This window comes from Mercenaria mercenaria, chromosome 16, assembly GCF_021730395.1.
Source record: "Mercenaria mercenaria strain notata chromosome 16, MADL_Memer_1, whole genome shotgun sequence".
Lineage (NCBI taxonomy): Eukaryota > Metazoa > Mollusca > Bivalvia > Venerida > Veneridae > Mercenaria > Mercenaria mercenaria.
This window is the reverse complement of record NC_069376.1, coordinates 63,832,930-63,855,960: the sequence shown is the minus strand read 5'-3', so window position 1 is coordinate 63,855,960 and position 23,031 is coordinate 63,832,930. Positions and strand designations below refer to the sequence as shown.

At 37.5% G+C, this 23,031-nt stretch overlaps 1 protein-coding gene across 1 annotated transcript; it reads right to left on the bottom strand.

Moving 5' to 3' along the window:
- Positions 1-1,669: 1,669 nt before the first annotated feature.
- LOC123540622 (uncharacterized) lies at positions 1,670-21,199 on the bottom strand. The gene is made up of 5 exons (XM_045325824.2): positions 19,922-21,199; positions 17,573-17,727; positions 15,433-15,589; positions 10,126-10,875; positions 1,670-5,725 (listed from the first exon to the last, which is right to left on the bottom strand). The coding sequence occupies exons 2-5, from the start codon at positions 17,666-17,668 to the stop codon at positions 3,039-3,041; spliced, it is 3,690 nt and encodes a 1,229-aa protein (XP_045181759.2). The 5' UTR covers positions 17,669-17,727; positions 19,922-21,199; the 3' UTR covers positions 1,670-3,038.
- Between the last annotated feature and the right edge of the window lie 1,832 nt (positions 21,200-23,031).

Genomic DNA, 23,031 nt, shown 5'->3' with positions numbered 1-23,031 from the left:
AAAATCGTTTTACTCTATGTATTGTAATTGCTGCCGCTTTTTCATTATTTAAGATTTTTTTATTCTGTTTTTTTGTTCTTTCTGGTCAAAAGTCTGAATTTTATGCCCAGAGTATTCATCATTTATTTACTTTTCGAAAGAAATAAGTAACTAAGATCGCGCTGTTTGAATTTTTACAAATGATTATATGAAAATTCGACCGTTTTTATAGAATTTTGCCTACATTTCTGTCGATATCTTATTAAAATCATTATAGAATTCAAATAGTATTATTTCTCAAGAGGTGTTGAAAACTTGAAGCGAAAATGTTAAAAAATGAATGCACTACGCACGGTTTTTGTGTACGTGTCGATGTAAATTAGATATTTAATACGACAGGTCGCACGTGCTTGTGGAATGGAAAATTACCGGAATGACGTTTTGATATCTTTACGATTCGCGGGTAAATTCCAGTCAATCCAGGTAGCGACTGAACCATCTCAAAGTTTGTTGAGGTTTTGGAGTTGTAATTTCTGAATTTTGGTAAAGTAAGGACGTAAAAGACCACTCGCCCGATCGGTCGAGTATACAGCGAGGTCCACTCGTCCTACTCAGACTTTAACTCACCAATGCGAGCGGGCGAGTGGAATTTTACACCCTGTCAGTAAAACGTTAAATTGTTACCTTTGAAAAAGAGGCCATTGTCCGTTCTACATTTTTTATCCACAGTGGTGACTAAAGGAGTTTACATGCAACATAAATATGGAGTCTTAAAGAAAAAATTTGTTTACGTTATTACTTTTCTGTATGTTTTCCGTCACTGGTCCAATATAAAAATTTGGCCTTTCAGTGGAACATTTACATAAACTGATATTTCTTTATAAATTAGATCTGGGTCCTAAATATAACTAAAAAATACAGAAATGTTAACAAAATTATTTAGGAAAACCCAATATTTCTATTTCTAAACGGTCAAGATAGTTTTTGTAACTATGAACGTATTTCAACGCAAATATTTCGAGTAGAAGACATCTAACTATTTTATGTTTAAAACATTTTTTTCCTTGTCCTGTCCGTTCAGATTAACGTGACGTGATTGAAAGGGAATATCCTGACGGACTGCGAAGTTTAGTTTCCACTTTTATTAATTAAATCCATAAAAATACTTCCGGGAGGTAATATCTATCTAGGTCACATCCACAGAAGTCAAGTTATATTATAATTTTCCGGTCTAACAACAGAAAACATAATATAAGAAGAATACCCATGTGTTATTAAAATATCGAGACGCTCGCACGCACATTTGTTTTTAGAATGCCATTGATTTTTGTGTTTGTTTCTTTCTATTTTCTTATTTATTTATTTATTTATTCATGTTGAGGTGGCCTGACATGAATTCCCCAAGAATTAGCATAATACGATAACAAACACAGTATTTTCAAATATTAACTCGAGTTGACCCCTAGTTTGTTGCGCTACGGACGCCGCCATATTGGAAAGTCAACGTAACGTCATATAGCATTACGGCCTATGGGGAAAAAAGAAAAATCCAAGATTATATCTTTAAAATACACTTTATTGAAAAAATGAAAAAAAGGTCTAGAGATATTGATGTATGGTATATAAATATGTTTTTTGGACGATTTTATCGATACTGATAATTCAGAAACGAGGTAAACGTAATAGGTGGAACAGACTTTAGAATGTTTTATTAATCTATTATTTTTATTACCTCCATTTTCCATTTATGGCTCTAACTATAGCAGTTCATGTGCAATATAAAAAGTAGTGTTTTTTAACCAGGTAAGTATGCATAACATTTGGAAAGCTGTTTCATCTATTTTAAAGATATTTTTAAGCATTGTGGACCTCTAAGTGGAATTTACTCTGTGCTGCGATTTACAAGCCATACTTTCATTCCAGATAAATAATTTATTTGTTTTGTTGGTTTTAATGTCGCACCGACACAATTATAGGTCATATGGCGACTTTCCAGCTATGATGATGGAGGAAGACTCTAGGTGCACCACCGTGCATGATTTCATCACGGACGGGCACCTGGGTAGAACCACCGACCTGTAAGCTGGATGGTTTCCTCGCATGAAGAATCTAATGCCCCGAGTGAGGCTCGAACCCACATCGGTGAGGGCCAAGTCATTTAAAGTCAGCGACCTTAACCACTCGGCAACGGAGGCCCCTCCAGTTAAATGATTAAGACTAGGACCAACACAATAATTCGAACACAATTAGAGATTTGAACAACAATAACGTTGCGTTTGTGTGACTTTTTGTAACAAAATACAGTTTACTGGTTTTTACTTTTAGAAATCATGAAAACATTGGTGAAATTGATAAAACTAAATTTAAACAGATATGAACTTTGATCAATATATCTACTGTAAGAGGCTTTTACCGGCCTTTTGTTCATTATAGATGTTAAAAGGTGAAATGTTGAAATGTTTACTTATCGGGATTCTTCACTATGTTTTGTAATTCCCTCATGCCAAGTGAATAAGGTCGCTGACTTCGAATCACTTCCCCTCATAGATGTGGGTTAGAGTCTCATTTGGGGTGTTGAATTCTTCACGTGAGGAAGCCATCCAGATAGTTTATGGATGGTTGGTTGGTGGTTATACCTGGGTACCCACCAGAGTCTTCCTCCACCAGCAAAAAGGTAGAAAGCCGCCGTATGAACTGTATCGTTGGGGCGTCATACCAAACACCAAGGGAAATCTTTCCTTTACAAATGCATGCTAATATCAGGACAGTTTCAATCGAATTATTTAACCACGCTAAGGCAAATACAAATAAATATCAATGCCAACATGTTTCACAAAATTGCTAAAAAGCTACAAGCTGTAATACCTTTTAAATAATTTTATCCCTTTAAGAATTCACCAATAATAAGTTCATTATTTACGTAATGTCAGCTCAACTCAGGCCTCGTGTTTCTACTCTTACACACATTCTTCTATCAGCTGTCTCACCAAGAGATGATGCTGTATTTCTTTAAACAAGGTATAGTCCATACAAAGTTTCAAAGATATCATTTCAGAAAACTAATTTGCTTCTTCAAAGCCGTGTTTTACGGACATATGCAAATCCAAAGCTGCTTTTCTTGCTGCTGCATACTGACACACCATGCATCTGAAAGGTTTACTGTGGACAAATCTGTGCTCTTTCATATGGGACTTCCGTATACATAACCCACAAATTTTACAGGTAACATAGTTTTGTTTCTCTTCTTTTGGTCTTGTGACGATTGTGTTTTCAGGAATTGAAACTGATTTATTCATTGCACTATTACCATCATTCATGTCTGTTATGTCTAAATGTAACGGAAGTTCACTTTCTCTATGCACGCTTTCCTCATGTGTATCTAGGGAGTCATTTTTTCTGTTTACAGGGCCCTTTTTAGATAAGATATTACTAAATATAGATTTGAAGCGTTCAGCCTCATCATCAGGGACACGTGTCAAGTGTAGTTCTGGAAAACGTTTGTGGAATTTAATATAATGATTTCTACGGTCGCATTTGTGTCTAAAACCATCGCCACATGTCCAGCATCTGTAGGGCTTTGTATGGTTAAATATATGTTCAAGAAATCGTCTTCCGATAAATTCTTTAAGACACAATTTACAGATCACATACTGAAACCCGTCTTCTTTGTAAAAAATTTGAGCAATGAATTTGTCAATAACAGTTCTATTTTCAGGTGTGAAATGAGAATCAAGATACAATTCCACTGGTGATTCAGATACAAATTTCGCGGCTTCTTTCTTCACTGTCGATCGTTCTACCTCTTCTGTAATTCTTACAGAAGATATTCCTGCAGCTGCAAAATCCGATGTGAGTTCTGTAACACTTTCAGTCGATGCAAGAGACTGGGTTTTACTAATTACAAAAGGCGAATATCCTACACTGCTGTTTAGTTCTTCAGTTGTTGTATCAATGTCTGTTTTTGTTAAACTGGTATTTTCTGCTATCGATCTGACGTTTTCAGAGTACCTTTTACTTGCGGTACTTGGTTGTGTTGACTGATTTAAGTCAACAGATATTTTCTTGCCCAACTTGTTCAACCTTCGCTTCAAAACTGACAGTTTGAGAATGTCACTAAAAATGGCTTTATAATGCACAGCTTCGGTATCATGGTGAACGTTTGCATGCATAGAAATTGGAACTTTATGAACCTTAATCAGGTGAGCCCTTCTATCAGCTCTCTGTCTAAAACCAAGTCCACATTTCAAACATTTGTAGGGCTTTGTATGGCTAAAAATATGTTCAAGAAATCGCTTTCCAAGAAAGTTTTTATGACACAATTTACAGATCATGTACTGAGACCCATCTTCTTTGTAAATAATATGATCAATGTAATTGTCAATTATACTTCTCATTTCAGGTGTGACAAGAGAATCATCAAGCCTCAGCTCTACTGGTGAATCAGATACATGTCTTGAGGCTTCCTCTGTCACTGGTGGTTGTTCCTGTTGTTTAACCATTACACCAGATGCCCTTGTACCTGGATAATCTAATGTCTGTTTCATTACACTTTCAGTCAGTGAAAGAGACTCAATTTTAGTTATTACAAATGGTGAATTCCCTACACTGTCGATTGCACTTGTACTGTCTGCTAGCACACTGGCGTTTTCACTTGGCGTTAGTGGCGACTGATTGAAATCAATGGTTATTTTCTTGTCCGATTTGTTCAACCTTCGGTACAATACGGACAGAATATGACTAAAAATGGTTTTAAAATGTACAACCTCAGTGTCAGTGTGAAAGTTTGCTTGCCTAAAGACTGGTACTTTATGGACCTTAATAAGATGTGTTCTCCTGTCAGCTCTCTGCCTAAAGCCAAGACCACATTTCAAACATTTGTATGGTTTCAAATGAGTGAACACATGATCAACGAACCTGCTTTTTGAAAATTCTTTATGACACTGCTTACAAGTTATAGCATGGTATCCCTCTGGGGAAATAATTACTTCACCAATAAACTTTTTAAAGCAACACATTTCCTCGTCGTTAAAGCCTGTATCTTGAATTTGCTGAATATATCTATGGACCTGAATATCATCAACCCGTGTTTCCGTTTCATCAGGAACTTCCTCACCTTCAAAACCTGGTTTTCCTTCGGTGACTTCCTGGTATATGCATTCATGGGATTTCAAGTGGCATCTGAAACTGAATCTGCGAGAACACATGTCACAACTGAAGTACGTGTCTTTACTGCATTTATCATCATTCGGGACTGGTATTGTATCTGCATTTCCTGTCCTGTCTGCATCTGACATTTCGAAATGAGCTACAGATGTATCAATTTCGAATACTGTGTCTTTTTGATAACCTTCGGTAGATGTTTGACATTTGTCAACGTTAGTCATGAGATTCGTGTTGCCTTTGCTCACATCAACACAAAAAAGATTTAAACCTTGATCAGATCTTGACTTCTGATTGAAGAAGCCTTGTGAATTATTCCCAGACTCAGCAATAAAGTCATTTTCCACAATTTCAGACTTAATCTTGCAAATAAATGGACCTTCTGCCTCTTTATCAGACTGAACACTTTCTACCTTAAACTTGAACTCCCTTGCACCATATTTGCTGTGCTTGTTAATATGGTCTTCAAAACTTTCTGTAGATAAATCACTTTGTTGCGAAGTGGATGGTAATTCTGTTACTTCACAGTACCGTGACAGGGTTTCGGTTTTCCTCACATCTAAGGTATTAATGATAGAGCTGTCACCTGCAAAAACAGAAGTAGACATAAATAAGTAAGTAAAAAGTATTAAACCAGATTTAAAAGAAAAACCTTTAGAAATATTTAACGCAAACATGCAACATAACAGCAGACTCGGTTTGACAATTCTGCTGTCGACAGGTAATGAAATATGTTTACCACTTATGACTCTTGCATCGGCTAAAGCAGGATTGTATTATACAGTAACACAGTAACACTGGACACATATGAGAACCCATTTATAAACGACCAGAATCAATACTGATCGAGTTCAAGTGCGCGCGACTGTAAAGGCCAATAACACACTTTTGGTGTTAAGATAAATCAAATTTATAATGAATATCTTTTGAATGTTCAAAAAGTATCAATCCTAAAAAAGGCAGGCCTGGATAGAGCCTGTTTATATGCTATCCCGCCCGCATAACTCAATAGGGAGATGTGACAATTTTATAAAAGACGTTGTATCTGAAATCATTTGTCCTCCACCTCTGTTCCATGTGGGGAAGTTGGCAGTTACTTGCAGAGAACAAGTTTGTACTGCTACAGAATCCAAGAAACTGCCCGCTGTTACATAACTGAAATACTTTTGTCCATAAGACAGCCAAGCTCGACTATTCGAAATATTGTCCCAGAAGCAGGAAAATATTACCAAAAATGTTAAATATCAATAGAGTTTTAAGATTAAAAGGGGACATAATTTGACCAAAATGCATATCAGAGTTATGGGACTTGATGTTATCAAATAGTTTGATAACCCCGAAGGCACATGTGAAGTTTCAATTCAATATCTGCATTAGTTCTAGAGATAGTAACTTGCATGTAAAACTTTAACCAGAATGTTTTAAGTCCAAAAGGTGGCATAATTAGCCAAAAATACATGTCAGAGTTATGGAACTTGACCCAGTGAGGTTGGTAATTGATCAAGAAAATGAAAAAATAAGTTTCAAATCTCTATGTCTTTAAGTAATAGCTGTATGTACTTGCACGCAAAACTTTAACCAGGATTTTCTAAGTCCAAATGGGGGCATAATTTGGCTAAAATGAAGGTCAGAGTTATGGGACTTGATGCTATCAACTAGTTTTATAACCCCGAAGACACATGTGAAGTTTCAATTCAGTATCTGCATTAGCTTTGGAGATAGTAACTTGCATGTAAAACTTTAACCAGGATTTTCTAAGTCCAAAAGGGGGCATAATATGCCCAAAATACATGTCAGAGTTATGGAACTTGACCCAGTGAGGTTGGTAATTTATCTAGAAAATGAAAAAATCAGGTTCAAATCTATATGCCTTTTAGTAATAGCTGTATGTACTTGCACGCAAAACTTTAACCAGAATTTTCTAAGTCCAAAAGGGGGCATAATTTGGCCAAAATGAAGGTCAGGGTTATGCGACTTGGCGCTATCAACTAGTTTTATAACCCCGAAGACGCAAGCAAAGTTTCAATTCAATATCTGCATTAGTTTTGGATAATGTAAATTGCATGTAAAACTTTAACCAGGATTTTCTTAGTCCAAAAGGGAGCATAATTTGCTCAAAATACATGCAGAGTTATGGAACTTGACCCAGTGAGGTTGGTTATTTACCTAGAAAAATCAAAAATAAGTTTCAAAGCTTTATGCCTTTAAATGATAGCTGTATGTACTTACATGCAAAAACTTAACCAAGGTGTGACGCCGACGCCAGGGTGGGTAGAATAGCTAGACTATTTTTGAATAGTCGAGCTAAAAACAAACAAAACAAACGTTTATATGATATATGACAGAGGGCAATGTCCCTCATATCCTTCAGCACTGGCTAAAGTGGGAATATATTGGTTAGGAAAACCCCATCTCATATATACATACATCGCCCAAGCTCTTTACCACCAGCTGTAACGGAACACTATTACCGGTATTCAGAAACAAATACGTAAACTGCTACAGTAACTTTTACTAAACTAGTCAACAATAACAGACTAACAGACGTCTTAAATTCATGTTAGTTTTGAAACAAGGGTTACACCTGAAGATAAAGGAAGCAAAATTTGAAGGTAACCGGGGGGGGGGGGAAGGGTGGGGAGGGGGTCAGTGGTGCTGATGCTGACAGAATAATGAAGGGCAAACTAGATGTGTGTCCATTGGACACAGGTGCCCCCATCCTGCCACTGTAACATGGTTTAATGACCCAGGTTAAACAATTTTTAAGATGTTTACAAAACAAACTTTTAAGAACCTTATGTGTATTTTTCACTTAGTTGGCCATAACTCTGGCCTAGCTGAGTAAAATCCAAAAGAGAACACTTCATAGGCTATAAAACAATCCTCTAATGTTTTATGATTCTAGGTCAACAAACATGTTTCACAATTTTTTTTTTAGTAAGTCTGGACAAAAAGTCTGGTCTTGTGTAGTGACATAATGACTGTAGGTAAAATATTTTCGGAGCTACGCGCGACATAACATTAAAATGACAATTTTTCCTAGGTCAGGGGCCATATCTCCTACGATACAGAATAAATCTGGACGTGAAACCCCAGGTGCACAACTGCACATGCTGACCAACATTCCTGTAAACTTTGGTGACTCTAGGTCAAATACTTTTGGAGCTACGCGCGACATAACATTAAAATGACCAATTTTTAACTAAGTCAGGGGCCATAACTCATACATGACCGAATGAATCCGGACGCGAAACCCCAGGTGCACAACTGCACATGCTGACCAACATTCCTGTAAACTTTGGTGACTCTCAGTCAAATACTTTTGGAGCTACGCGCGGCACAACACTAAAATGACCAATTTTTACAAAGTCAGGGGTCATAACTCCTACATGTCTGAATGAATACATATGCGAAACCCCAGGAGCACAGCTACACATGCTTACCAACATTCCTGTAACGTTTTGTGACTCTACATCAAATACTTTTGGAGCGAGGCGCGACACAACATTCTCGGACGGACGGAGGGATGGACAGACAGACAAGAGCAAATCTATATGCCCCCATCTCTCATGGGAAGGGGGGGGGCACAAAAAACTAAATGATTTTTGGCAGGGCCAGGCGTTATTATGTTTAGTATTACTCTGGTCATGAAATATGACTGGCTGATCTGACCTTGCTGTGACCTTGACCTTTCACCTACCATCCTGATATATGTACATTGTCACATCAATACCTACCTACATCGCAAGTTTGAAGTCAATACCTCGTATGGTTAATAAGTTATGCTCGGAAAACTAAATATGACAGACAAATTTCACCTTTGAGATCAATTTGTGACCTTGGCCTTTCACCTACAGTGCGGGTTCAAGCGTTCTGCATAACGTCTCATCGCAACCTACTCATCTGTCAAGTTTAAAAGTCAATACCTTTACTGGTTATCCAGTTATGCTCTGGACATGAAATTTGACAGACGGACAGAAGCTCACATTATATGTAATGTTTATCAAATGGGCGTATAAAATAATGTATCTGCTACAATGTATCGATCTGAAGCTGTTACCTTTCTTCTGTTTTGAGGTCTTTTGTTTAATAAATGGGTATTATCCAGTCCGCGTCAGCGATGTTTTCATAGCGTCCACGTGATATATTTGGTAACAGATTTTTTTTAATCTGTAAAAACATACTCAAACGCTTTTCTAATTAAAGAACAGAGTATCAATTAAAAAAAAAACAGAGTATCTTTTGAAGAATCAGAAAACTGATTTTTAACATGATTTCATTCTCTGTTGACTAAAAATGCATGTAGATATTACTCTTTGTCATTCATTTCTCTGCAAATCATAAAACGATATGTATCAACTGGCGCAGTATGTCTTATGAAGGTAGTACAAATAAGGCCAACTTATAATCAAGTTTGTTTTCAAGATAAGCCATTTAAAACTAACTCTTTTCTGCAGTAAGGTTTTGTCGGTATTTACCTCGTTCTTGCATTACCTAAGGTTTCGCTCAGATTTCTAAATTTCTTCCTACATCATTGTTTTGTCAGACAACGTATGACTGACCTAGACAAAATATTTTCTATTTAAGACTTGATTTATCCAAAATAGTATAAACTACTTCATTGAAGATTTTACTCCCCACCTAAGAAGATATTTATTTATTTCATTTTGTTGGATTTAACGTCGCACCAACACAATTATAGGTCACATGTCAATTTTCCAGCTTTGATGGTGGGGAAAGACCCCTGGTGCCTCTCTGTGCATTATTTCATCACGAGGGGACACCTGGGAGGAACCACCGATCTTCAGAAAGCTAGCTGCATGGCTTCCTCACATGAAGAATTCAACACCCCAATCGAGGCTCGAACCCACATCGGTGAGGTGCAGGTGATTTGAAGTCAGGGACCTTAACCACTCAGCCACGGAGGCCCATTAAGAAGATATTTTCAATTCAATATGTTTGATGCATAAAAGACAAATAACATACCAAAATCTCCAGAAGTAGTTCTTTCTTGGCTACCAGCTGAAGACTTTGATCCAAAATCCATTTCTTTCGAAACATTAGAGATCTTCTGTGGCTCAAAAACAGTGCTATACCCTTCACTTGTAGTCTCAGTTTCACTGACAGTTACATTTTCTAAATTCACATCTACATTCATGGGTATTGCATTATTATCTATCACTTCAATACATGGCCCATCCATCCCTGTTCTTGTGTCACATAAATGTTTCTCAACATTATAGTTGGAGAAGACTGAATCTTTTTGATTCTCTACGGTTCCTACACTGGTTCCGTGTTGGGAAAATGCAGATTCAGCATAATCCATGTGATCAGTCTCGAGTTTTACCACTGGTGGTTCAGCTGCTAAAATATTCAAGGACTGTGTTCCTAATAGAAATCCATTTCCTTCTGGATCTATACCGAAACATTGTCCTGTACTTGGAGTCTTTACCCTCTGTAGTGGATAAACAGGATAAGGTGCATGCCTTAGACCAGTATTTCTAGGAGCAGTTGTTTTGGAGGCTTTAGTCAAGTACACTGGTTGAATTCTGGCCTTGGCAGCTTTTTGGTCAGATCGATTTGTAATGAATTTACTCTGAGAATGATTGGCTTTATGCCGATCTTTTTGAGGACTACTGGTCGTGTGCTGATTCTGAGTGTTTCTTATTACCTGTGAAATTTCTTCTGAACACCGACCAGTCAGAAATCTGTCTATGGTTCTTTTGTTATGATGCCCTGAAGTGAAAACAAATATTGCACTGGGATAGATGAACATTAAACAAATAATACGACACAAAGTGGCACAAAGACATTGCCAATTAAAAATATTTCTGGCAGCCCCTTTTACAATAGGGGAAACTTTGAACAAAGTAAGACAACCATTGGAATTTTCCTTACTTTCTGAATGGGAATCATGAGACTAAATGTAGTCACTTGCTTCCATTCTGGATGTAAAATGATCCTTTTCTGACTCTTTTCGTTCAGAAGGCTTGGTACGTAAGAATAACTAGAAGATGCTTTTGTAGAAAAGCGTATGTCTCCCCCTATGCATAGTCATATAGGCAGGAAGTCAATAGGGGACAGGAGCAAAAGTCTAAGCGACACTGATGGCTGGCTGCAATAGGAATCATCTATTTGGCATGTCCAATCATTCCATAAAGGTTCAACATTCTGGGCTAAGTGGTTCTCAAACGATGAACTGGAAACTGTTTTCCATGTTCAAGCCCCTGTGACCTTGAGCTTTAATCGGGTGACCCCAAAATCAGTAGGGGTCATCTACTCTGCATGTCCAATCATTCTATAAAGTTTCAACATTCAGGGGCAAGTGGTTCTTAAGTTATTGATTGAAAAGAATTTTCTATGTTCAGCCCCCTGTGACCTTGAATTTTGATGGTGTGACCCCCCAAAAAATAGGGGTCATCTACTCTGTAACTTCTATCACCTTAGAAATTTGAAGGTTCTAGGTCAAATGGTTCTCAAGTTATTGACTGGAAATGGATTTCCATATTCTGTTTGTTGCAACCTTGACCTTGTATAGAGTGACCCCAAAAACGATAGGGGTCATCTCCTCTGTCTTATCACCCTATGAAGTTTCAACATTCTGGGTCAAATGGTTCTCAAGTAACTAAACAGAAATGGATTTCCATGTTCTGTTTGCTGCGACCTTGACCTTTAATAGAGTGACCCCAAATTCCATAGAGGTCATCTAATCTGCATGTCCAATCATCCTATGAAGTTTCAAAATTCTGGGTGGAGTAGTTCTCAAGTTGACCGGAAATGTTTTTCCATGTTTAGACCCCTGTGACATAGACCTTTAAAAGAGTGATCCCAAAATCAATAAGGGTCATCTACTATGCATATCCAATCATCCTATGACGTTTCAACATTCTGGGTTAAGTGGTTCTCAAGTTATTGATAGGAAATGGTTTTCCATGATCAGGCCTCTGTGACCTTGACCTTTAAAGGAGTGACCCCAAAATCAATAGGGGTCATTTACTATGCATATCCAATCAGCCTATGAAGATTCAACATTCTAAGTCAAGTGGTTCTCAAGTTATTGATCGGAAATGGTTTTCCATGATGAGGCCCCTGTGACCTTGACCTTTAAGGGAGTGACCCAAAAAATCATTAGGGGTCATCTACTCTGCATGACCAATCATCCTATGAAGTTTCAATATTCTGCGTCAAGTGGTTCTCAAGTTATTGATCGGAAATGTTGAGGCCCCTGTGACCTTGACCTTTGACGGAGTGACCCCAAAATCAATAGGGGACATTTACTCTGCATGACCAATCATCCTATGGATTTTCAAGATTCTGGGTCAACTGGTTCTCAAGTTATTGATCGGAAATGGTTTTCCATGTTCAGGCCCCTGTGACCTTGACCTTCAACAGAGTGATCTCAAAATCAATAGGGGTCATCTACTCTGCATGACCAATCATCCTATGAAAATTCAACATTCTGGGTCAAGTGATTCTCAAGTTATTGATCAGAAATCGTTTTCCATGTTCAGGCCCCTATGACCTTGACCTTTGACGAAGTGACCCCAAAAACAATAGGTGTCGTCTACTCAATAAGCCCTGCCATCCTATTCAGTTTAAAGGTTCTAGGTTAAATGGTTCTCCAGTTATTGATCAGAAATGAAGTGTGACGGATGGACGGATGGCAAAAACAATATGTCTCCCACAGAGGGGGGGGGGGGCGTGGAGACATAATAATGTTACCATTAAATGAACAAGCGGGCCATGATGGCCCTATATCGCTCACCTGAGTACCATTGCTCAAAATGATATGATCAAGTTTTGACATAGAGCACATAGGCATACACATTAAATCTCATCAGGATAAACATTTTCTTGTAACAATCCCTTTTGACATTTATTTATTTATTTATTTATTTGGGTTTTACGGCGCACCAACACAGTATAGGTTATATGGCGCCAAACAGGACTACAAATTTTGGTTTCACATCTCATTTGCATCGAAATAAAAACATGAGGTATGGAATCAAAATTTGCATACCTGCTGGAATCACAGAGTTACAGAAAAACCAAGTGTTAAGACCCTATGAGTCGCCTCTTACGATCATGCAAGGGTAAGGCAGTGGTTCCAATTCTTTTCATACATAGATCGTCCCAGAACCACATGGGGCCCCTTTTGACATAGTCAGGGCCAATTACCATACCAAGTTTGAGGGTCCTAAGCTCAAATGCTGCATTTTTGTACTAACATGACTATTCCTTACCCTGGAAGACTTAAATAACATCAAAAACCAATCTCATTAGATGCTGCTAATATATATTCAGTTACATAAAATAAGAGGGGGGGGGGGGTAATTTGTCATAACTTCAGTCAAAAGTTATCTATCCTAATTGTCCGAGGCCATCTGATGGCATAAATGACATTTCAAATCAGTATCTTCATTGGTTACGGAGATACACCAATTTTAATTTGAAACAAAGGGAGGTAATTTGACATAAAATCAGTCCATAGCTATCTACCCTGATTGCCTCAGTCCAACTAAAGACAATAATGAAATTTCAAATGAGTTCTATAAATATTTACCAAGATAAATCCATTTTTATTAAAATCAGGGGAGGTAATCATGTATTGGTATATGCATGTAGAAGATACAGAGTACAAGCCTATACAACAATAAATTAGTAAAGTATTCATATCGATAAATGTTCAATTAAGAGTTATCTAATATGACTATTTCTTACCATGGAAGACATAATTAACATTTCAAACTAATCTCATTAGAAGCTGCTAAGGCGTATTCATTTAGATAAACAAGAGGGCCATGATGGCCCTATATCACTCACCAGAGTTTATCTGGCCTACTGACGTTTTTGACCCTAAATGACCCAGTTTCGAATTTTACTAAAGATCATCAAGACAAACATTCTGACCAAGTTTCATATAGACTGAGTCACAACTGTTGCCTTAAGAGTGTTCAGAAACTTTTCCTTTTTGACAATGTGACGTTTTTGACCCCAAATGACCCAGATTAAAACTGGACCTAGAGATCATCAAGACAAACATTTTGACTAAGTTTCATAAAGATTGAGTCACAACTGTGGCCTCTAGAATGTTTACAAGCAGCTTTTCCTTTGATCTGGCCTACTGACCTAGTTTTTGGCAACACATGACCCAGTTTTGAATCTGACCTAGATTTCATCAAGACAAACATTCTGGCAAAGTTTCATAAATTCTGGTCACAACTGTGGCCTCTAGAGTGTTCATAAGCTTTTCCTTTGATCTGGCCTACTGACCTACTTTTTGATCCCATATGACCCAGATTCAAATTTGACCTAGAGATCATCAAGACAAACATTCTGACAAATTTTCATAAAGTTTGGGTCACAACTGTGGCCTCTAGAGTGTTCACAAGATTTTCCTTTGATCTGGCCTACTGACCTTATTTTTGACCCTACATGACCAAGATTCAAAGCGACCTAGAGATCATCAAAACAATCATTCTGACCAAATTTCATAAAGTTTGAGTCACAACTGTGGCCTCTAGAGTGTTCACAAGATTTTCCTTTGATCTGGCCTACTGACCTAGTTTTTGACCCCGCATGACCCAGATTCAAACTTGACCTAGAGATCCAAAATCTTATGGTGATACAAGTTGTGTGCAAGTTTGGTAAAAATCAAATCATAAATAAAGCTGCTATTGTGCAGACAAGGTGAAAATAGCTAATTTTGGCCCTTTCAGGGGCCATAACTCTGGAACCCATAATAGGATCTGGCCAGTTCAAGAAAGGAACCGAGATCTTATGGTGATACAAGTTGTGTGCATGTTTGGTTAAAATAAAATCATAAATGAAACCTCTATTGTGCAAACAGGAAATTGTTGACGGACGGAAAGACGGACGACAGATGAAGGGTGATCACAAAAGCTCACCTTTTCACCATGTGACAGGTGAGCTAAAAATTTGGGGAGGTAGGTCGGAATTTTTCTTTTTTGGAATCTTTTTTATTAAGGGAGACTTTTCAGAAATTATTTTTATGTCAAAAAATTAATACAAATAAGGGGGTTATGCTTTAAGGGCATTAGTAAGTTGATTTCTAACATCAATGACCTTGTTTAAAGCATAGAAAAAGCAGTTTTGCAACGTTTTGTTAAAAAGTTGAAAAAAAAAATTTTCCAAGGACATAAAAACATTTAGGGTCGGGCCAAAAATTTAGGGCACATGTAGGTCGGGATACCGGAAACAAACAACTTTTTTTACGCCTAACAGGATGTTTGAAACCTTTGATTACATTAAGCTACAGAACTACTAACTTACTTTTCAAACAGAAACGAAGAAACTGTGACTTGATATCTTCATGATCTTGTAAGAAAACTTTGCCAGATTCTGAGCCAAGGTGACTGAGGGTACCATCAGCAATATTAGCACTGAGAATAACTGACTCCTCGTCTGTGCTTGCTGCTAACTGTTCAACCTGGTTATGTATAAAAATAATTGTAACTATTTCACAGATGGTCTACTTACACATCTTCTCTTCTTTATAAGCCTGAAACCATCACAAATACACCTACAATTAAGCCGCCCAATGAGAAAACCAACATAGTGGCTTTGCAACCAGCATGGATCTGGACCAGCCTGCGCATCTGCGCAGTCTGGTCAGGATCCATGCTGTTGGCTTTCAAAGTCTATTACAATCAGAGAAACGTTAGTAAACAGCATGGATCCTGACCAGACTGCGAGGATGCGCAGGCTGGTCTGGATCCATGCTGGTTGCAAACGCACTATGTTGGTTTTCTCATGGTGTGGCTCAATTATAGAATTTGATACTTACTTAACAGACTCATTAAATAAAAGGTTTCGGTAATAAAGTGCAGAAAAGTGAAAAGAATAACTTGAATCATTAAAAGAATAAATTTTCCATAAGTTATCTATAAATGTATTTTTACAAGTAAAACTGGAGATTACACAATGAGCAAGCTGTTGTTTGCCAACTAAACAAGGCAGTCTGAAGGACAGCTAAATCCCCCGCCACTGCTATGGATAGTGAAAGGATAAACCTTTGATTTTAGCTGTGACCTTGACCTTCAACTGACATGGCTGACTCATGAATTCTGCAAAACGTCTTGATGAGGTGATCATTTGACCCAAGTTTCATGAAAATCCTTCAAGGGGTTTAGGAGATACAGAGATGAAACCTTTGACCTTCAGTTGTGACCTTGATCTTGAGTTGACATGGCTGACTCATGAGTTCTTGATGAGGTGATCCTTTGACCCAAGTTTGATGAAAATCCTTCAAGGAGTTTAGGAGATACAGAGTGGACACAAAATGGAAGGCTCAAACCTTCGACCCTTAGTTGTGACCTTGACCTTAAGCTGGCATGGTTGACTCATAATTTCTGCACATCGTTTTGATGAGGTTATCATTTTACCCAAGTTTTTTAAAATTCCTTTAAGGGGTTTAGCGGACACAAAATGGAAGGCTCAAACCTTTGACCTTCAGTTGTGACCTTGACCTTGAGCCGACATGGCTGACTCATAAGTTCTGCACATCGCCTTGATGAGGTGATCGTTTGACCCAAGTTTGATGAAAATCCTTCAAGGAGTTTAGGAGATATAGAGCGGACACAAAATGGAAGGCTTAAACATTTGACCCTAAATTGTGACCTTGACCTTGAGCCGGCATGACTGACTCATGGGTTCTGCACATCGTCTTGATGAAGTGATCATTTGACCCAAGTTTTATAAAATTCCTTCAAGGGGTTTAGGAGATATAGAGCGGACACAAAATGGAAGGCTCAAACCTTTGACCCTGAGTTGTGACCTTGACCTTGAGCCGACAAGGCTGACCAATGGGTTCTGCAAATCGTCTTGATGAGGTGATCATTTGACCCAAGTTTCATAAAATTCCTTCAAGGGGTTTATGAGATATAGAGCGGACACAAAATATCAGGCTCAAACCTTTGACCTCGAGTTGTGACCTTGACCTTGAACCGACAAGGCCGACTCATGGGTTCTGCACATTGTCTTGATGAGGTGATCATTTGACCCAAGTTTCATGAAAATCCTTCAAGGGGTTTAGGAGATATGGACCCGATACGATTTTGTTACGGACGGAAGGACGGATGGAAGGACGGACGGATGGAAGGACGGACGCAGACCATTCCTATAATCCCTCCCCAACGGCGGGGGATTAATTATCTACTTATTGATTCATCTAATAGGTACTGTGTAACCTGGCATCAAATATAAAGTGAGAAAATGTTTGAGAATCTTTGGCAGATGATTGGATGATGAGACTAGTGTAACAATAAATAATTTTGTAAGTGTTAATTCATTAGATTCAAATTAACTTAAGGTAGTTAGGAAATTATAATTATGCAAATAGCTCTTTCAAGAAAATAAAGGAGGCTTTTAATATTAACTAGTGTGACACAGTGCAACACAAATTAATGCTTACCAAAAGCTGAATCTGACTCTTCAGAACTGTTTTCAGTATTTTCTTGTACCCAACAATATCTTTTATAGCATCTATATCTGTAGCCATCTTTCTCATCCTAGAGCAAACAATGGAGTAAAGCTATTTCTTCAAAATATGTTTGGCCCTTTGGAATCCTGAAGTTTGAGGATAGAAACACTATCAATAGTAAGTACATTCAGTAGTTCTATGACAAAAAACTAGAGCTGTCTCCCACAACTGCCTAATCATCTAAACAGTAAGTTTTAAAAGTAGTATAGGGGTCCTTTTGAGGTTAAAAATGTGCAAGAAATCAGCGTTTTTTTTGGTAATTCATAGGCTATAATTCCAAAGTGTCTGAGCCGATTTGGCTAGTTATCGAACTTCGCCGAGCACTTATTGGCAAACACATTTTGTTCAAGTTTGGTGAAGATTGGATGAGAAATGTTCAACTTAGAGTGCGGACAAGGTTTGTGACAGACAAACACACAGACTGTTAAGAGTAAATCAATATGTCTCCCACACCACTGTGTGGTGGGAGACATAATAAACTCTAACACTTTCATCTATATACAAGGCTGAATCGCATCTGCAAGGCTGAGGAACACATACTGGGTTGGCCCATCAGTATTTACCGGTATTTCTGCATTGTGGAAAATATTGCAAATGACTCCAAATTCAAAGCAAATTCTGCTTTTTGTGAAGAAAATATCACATATTTAAGTGTTAATTCATGTTACAATGAACAACTGCAAGAGAAAAATGCATAAAAGTACATCTGTACAAAGCACATGTATACAAATAATATAGCTCAATGTTAAGAAACATACTTGCAATTTTACATAGTTCAACCATCATAAGACTCGATCATATCTAAAAACATTCATGCAGAGCCTGTAGGTTGCATTTTCACTATCAAATGATGAAATTATGTTTGAACAAAAAGTATATTTGGAGGGATGAATATCATGTTTTCTTGGATTTTATCTTTCAATTAAAATGACCATGTAAAATTAAAATTGACAATACTGTAATATTTATTTTGAGTCAGCAAGACTCTGTTACAACTGACTATGATATCAGTAATAAAGAGCACCAACATAAGAAGTATGACAAGCTGTAAAAGAGAGTAAGTGTAAGAATAATTCAAGTTATTATAGCAGTCGGGTAGCACAAATCTTCAGACACATTACTCTATATTTAAAATGATAATAACATTCAACAGAACCTGATACAGCATAACAAAATACCACGCCCAAAACTTTGACAAGATATGTCATTAAAATAAATCAGCAATATTACTACAATTGAAGTCTTTATTGCAGCCCAAGCATTGATACTCTTTAAACCAACTCTCCTGAAATTTGGAATCATTTTTCTTTATGGCTTTATCCGAATTTTAGATGCACGCTCTTTAGTTTGATTTTGTGGCTCATTCTCAGGCAAAAGAAAATAGTTCTGTTTCCGGTCTCCTGACAAAAAAAAAGAGGGTAGGTAGGAGTTTTTTTTTTTGAGGCCTTGAAATTCTCCAAGTCACGATGTAGAGCTGCCAGGTAAATCATGATACTGGTGAAATATGTCATCAAACTAATCTGGGATCTGTAAAAATTGTAAATAAGCTTTTGGCCATTTTACAATGCAAAAAAAGCTTTAAATTGAAGCCCCAAAACTAATGAAGCCGGCAACACTTGCGCTGCCATCTTTGAACAGTCAGTGGTGTAACTGTTTCAAGTTATCGCAGGTTATAACTTATAACCCATTTGAGTTATTGCTTATACTTTCGTAACTTGTTTCAGTTACCATAAAATACTACAAAGCCCTCCTGTGCCAATTTCTCATTTTGAATGAGACTTATGCAATTATCTTTCCAGCTATGCAGTAAAAAAATTTATGCACGGCTGATAAAGTTCTTTGCAAAAGTTTCAAATCTTTAAAACTCTTAACATCCCATATGCTTATCAGGTCATGATCAGACTAAAAGAGAATTGGATTGACCACAGTTTGCTACCAATTTCACTTTAAATGTCACTTTGTGAGAACAACAAAAAGACTTTTTTTAATAACATACCTGAGTTTACTATATTTTATAACTAATGCAGTTTATAAAATGCTTGAATTATGTTGCAAAAGTAACAGAAATAGGTTACATAACTCAAAACAGTTACACCCCTGACTGTTGATATAACTGCCAACCAATCAGAATCAAAAGGCAGAAAATTATCCCTAATAAAGTTCAGGGTTGGGGGTAAAAAAAGAGGGCAGGTAGGGAGACTGGAAACAGACCTATTTTTTTGCCTCAGTTTTGGGGACATTCAGATTGGTCAACAGAGTTGAAATAGTCAAAGGACTCACTTTTATTTCACATGCAGAGACAGCCGGTGAAGAACGGTTAACAGCATCAGGTTTTGTGTGTTCTATGGACTACTTTCTGAAAGTAAGCTCTGTTAATGGTAAAGTTGTGGCCATACAGAATTAACATTTATACAAAGACTTAGGCTGTAAGTTGTGTTAAATCATTGACCCTCAAATCTTTACATTTCTATTTCTAGCCACTGGAAGAAAATGCCTCTGCATATGTTATACCCAACCCATAGGTATTCTATAAGAACCATGGTCATGAACAGGAAAATAAACTAACCCCTTTTAAATTGCGCATTTCATACCTAAAATGCATAGTTCAGTAAATGTGTACTATGGATATTGAAAAAGTGGTAATCTATCTTCCATTGTGTATTGACTACTGGTCAGGTTTCTTCATTATTTTTCATCTTAGAGAAACAACGCACATTTGTTTTGCCCACCACCAGATAAACAGATGTTAATGTGTGACATCACGGCGATCTCAGACTCCTATTCCCGAGTACACTTTCTTCGAACTGTGCATTTTAGGTGTGTGTGTGTGTGTTTTGGGTTTAATGTCTTTTTCAACAATTTTTCAGTCATATAAATGTAGTAGGATAGAGTATAAGGGTGAACTTATACTTCCTTGCTATTGAGCTAGATTTTATAGCAACGTGGTAGAGTGTCCGCCTTAGGTGTGAGAGGTCCCGGGTTCGATTCCCTGTCAGGCCTGAAGTATTTTCAGCCTGTTACATTTGGCACCCAACGTAAATAACTCACGAGTAGATATGGATGGACACCTTAGAACCTCCCACAGAGGTTCAAACTCCTGGAATTCGAGGACGAATTCTAAAATGGAGAGGGTGTATGTAGTAGGATAGAGTATAATGGTGCACTTATACTTCCTTGCTATTGAGCTAGCTTTTATAGCGACGTGGTAGAGTGTCTGCCTTAGGTGTGAGAGGTCCCGGGTTCGATTCCCAGGCAGGCCTGAAGTATTTTCAGCCTGTTACATAAACATCGGTGTCTACTTATAGCAGTGAGCACAATGCCCAACTTTATAGTGCTGCCTCACTGGAATATCACGCCATAGACACATGACATGATACCCCACCCAGTCACCCCACCCAGTCACATTATACTGACCCCGGGCTGACTAGTCCTAGCACTACCCTCTTAATGCTGAGCACCAAGCGAGGAAGCTGCTAGTACCAATTTTTAAATCTTTGGTTTGACGCGGCCGGGATCGAACCCACGACCTCCCTCACTTGAAGAGGTCATTTTAGGTGAGAAATGTATGATTGAAATGGGTTAGTGCACTTCACTTTCCCTTTCATGACCATGGTTTTGCCAAGCCTGTTAGGGGTTTTCTAGGGGTACGGACCTCCTTTTTCTAGATATTTAGGGTTATTTATATCTTGAATTTTGTTGAAAATGAAATAACAAATAAGACTTAACCAGTGTTCACTTAAAAACTTTGATTTGAATGGTTTACAGATACCAGCATTCACCAGATTGTTTACCTTCTCTTTCAAAACCTAAACCGAGGAACTCCAAATTCCAAAAAACACTGTTCCGTGGCGATTAGTTAGTTGTAAAATAAACTGTTGACAACAGATTAATGAGTGAATCTTACTCTTAAACATGTTAAATGAATTCTATTTGAAATTTAGCAAAAAATAAATTAATAAATAAATTAGGCATAATAATATACACCTATTTATTTTGTTATTTAGCAAACTATATTGATAATCGGCACGGAACTGATTGTTTAATAATCGACATTAAATAAAAGAAACTGTTTCTGAAAACGTCCCTTGTATCTCGTAACGGCTACCAAATGTGTGGAAGCCCGCCCGCTTAGCTCAGTAGGTACAGTGTCGGTCTACGGATCGCGGGGTCGTGAGTTCGATCATCGGGCGGGGCGTATGTTCTCCGTGACTATTTGATAAACGACATTGTGTCTGAAATCATTAGTCCTCCACCTCAGATTCATGTGGGGAAGTTGGCAGTTACTTGGGGAGAACAGGTTTGTACTGGTACAGAATCCAGGAACACTGGTTAGGTTAACTGCCCGCCGTTACATGACTGAAATACTGTTGAAAAACGGCGTTAAACCCAAAACAAACAAACAAACAAACAAACCAAATGTGTGGAAAACATAAAAACACTAAGAATTAATTATCATTAAAAATATTTTCCCCAAAATATTTAACATTGTTGTTTTCTTAATCGTTATATCTTTTTATCTTCCAGTTCAAATCCTAGTGATTTATTTGGTGTTCCTTGGTTATTTACGTTCCGAAAGAAAATGTAACAAATCGGATGAACTTTGTTATCTGTAAACCATTTAGATGCAGGTTTAAGGTGAATTCTGATGAAGTCTTATTTGTTATTTAATTTTCAACAAAATTTGAACTGTAAATGACCCTTAATCTCTAGAAAAACGGAGGTCCGACCGTACCCCTAGAAAACCCTTAACAGGCTTGTCTAGAGGTATGGGTACGGATCCGTACCCCTAGACACTTCCTTTTTATAGAACACATAGGGGTAGGGTATAACATGTGCAGAGGCTTTTTCTTCCTGGTCTGAGTGCCAGTGTTTCTAGCTATACTGGTTTCAGACCAGTTTCGGATAAAAAATGAGGGTTTTCAATATATTTATTTTTAAATACACATTGTTTATAAAAGTAATCTACAAATTGTTAAACCCTAGTCTTTACTCTTTGCAAGGATGTAAACAATTCTGACCTTATCTGCGCATGCGTCCAAAAACAGGGGCTCCAAAAGGGCAGTCTAATTAACGTTAATTGGTTTATCTACAATACCAGTTTCCGATAAATGGTTTTTTAAGCAGTTTTAAAATTGTTTTGACTGAAAATCTTTTATAATTTTAATTTTAAATTATGAAATTAACCTTTACAACTTTTTCCCATAAATCGTACACGGTGTGGCTATCTTTCGTTTCGTTACGTATGGTACTGTATAGCACCTGAACAATCATATTATGCAACACTTCAGACAAGCACCTTTCACATCGTGTATTTGTCTAGCTTATAAACAGTAGTTTTTTTGATTACTGTATACATTGTATCCCCGGTATATGGGAGTTTTATATTGATC

Bases quoted from the DNA above. Each gene is read 5' to 3' on its own strand.
- LOC123540622 (XM_045325824.2), bottom strand. From the start codon at position 17,668: ATGAGAAAGATGGCTACAGATATAGATGCTATAAAAGATATTGTTGGG. The intron at 15,590-17,572 runs GTAAGCATTAAT...ATACATAACCAG, and splicing joins AGAGTCAGATTCAGCTTTTG to GTTGAACAGTTAGCAGCAAG. The intron at 5,726-10,125 runs GTATGTTATTTG...CTGTTTTTGCAG, and splicing joins AACTACTTCTGGAGATTTTG to GTGACAGCTCTATCATTAAT.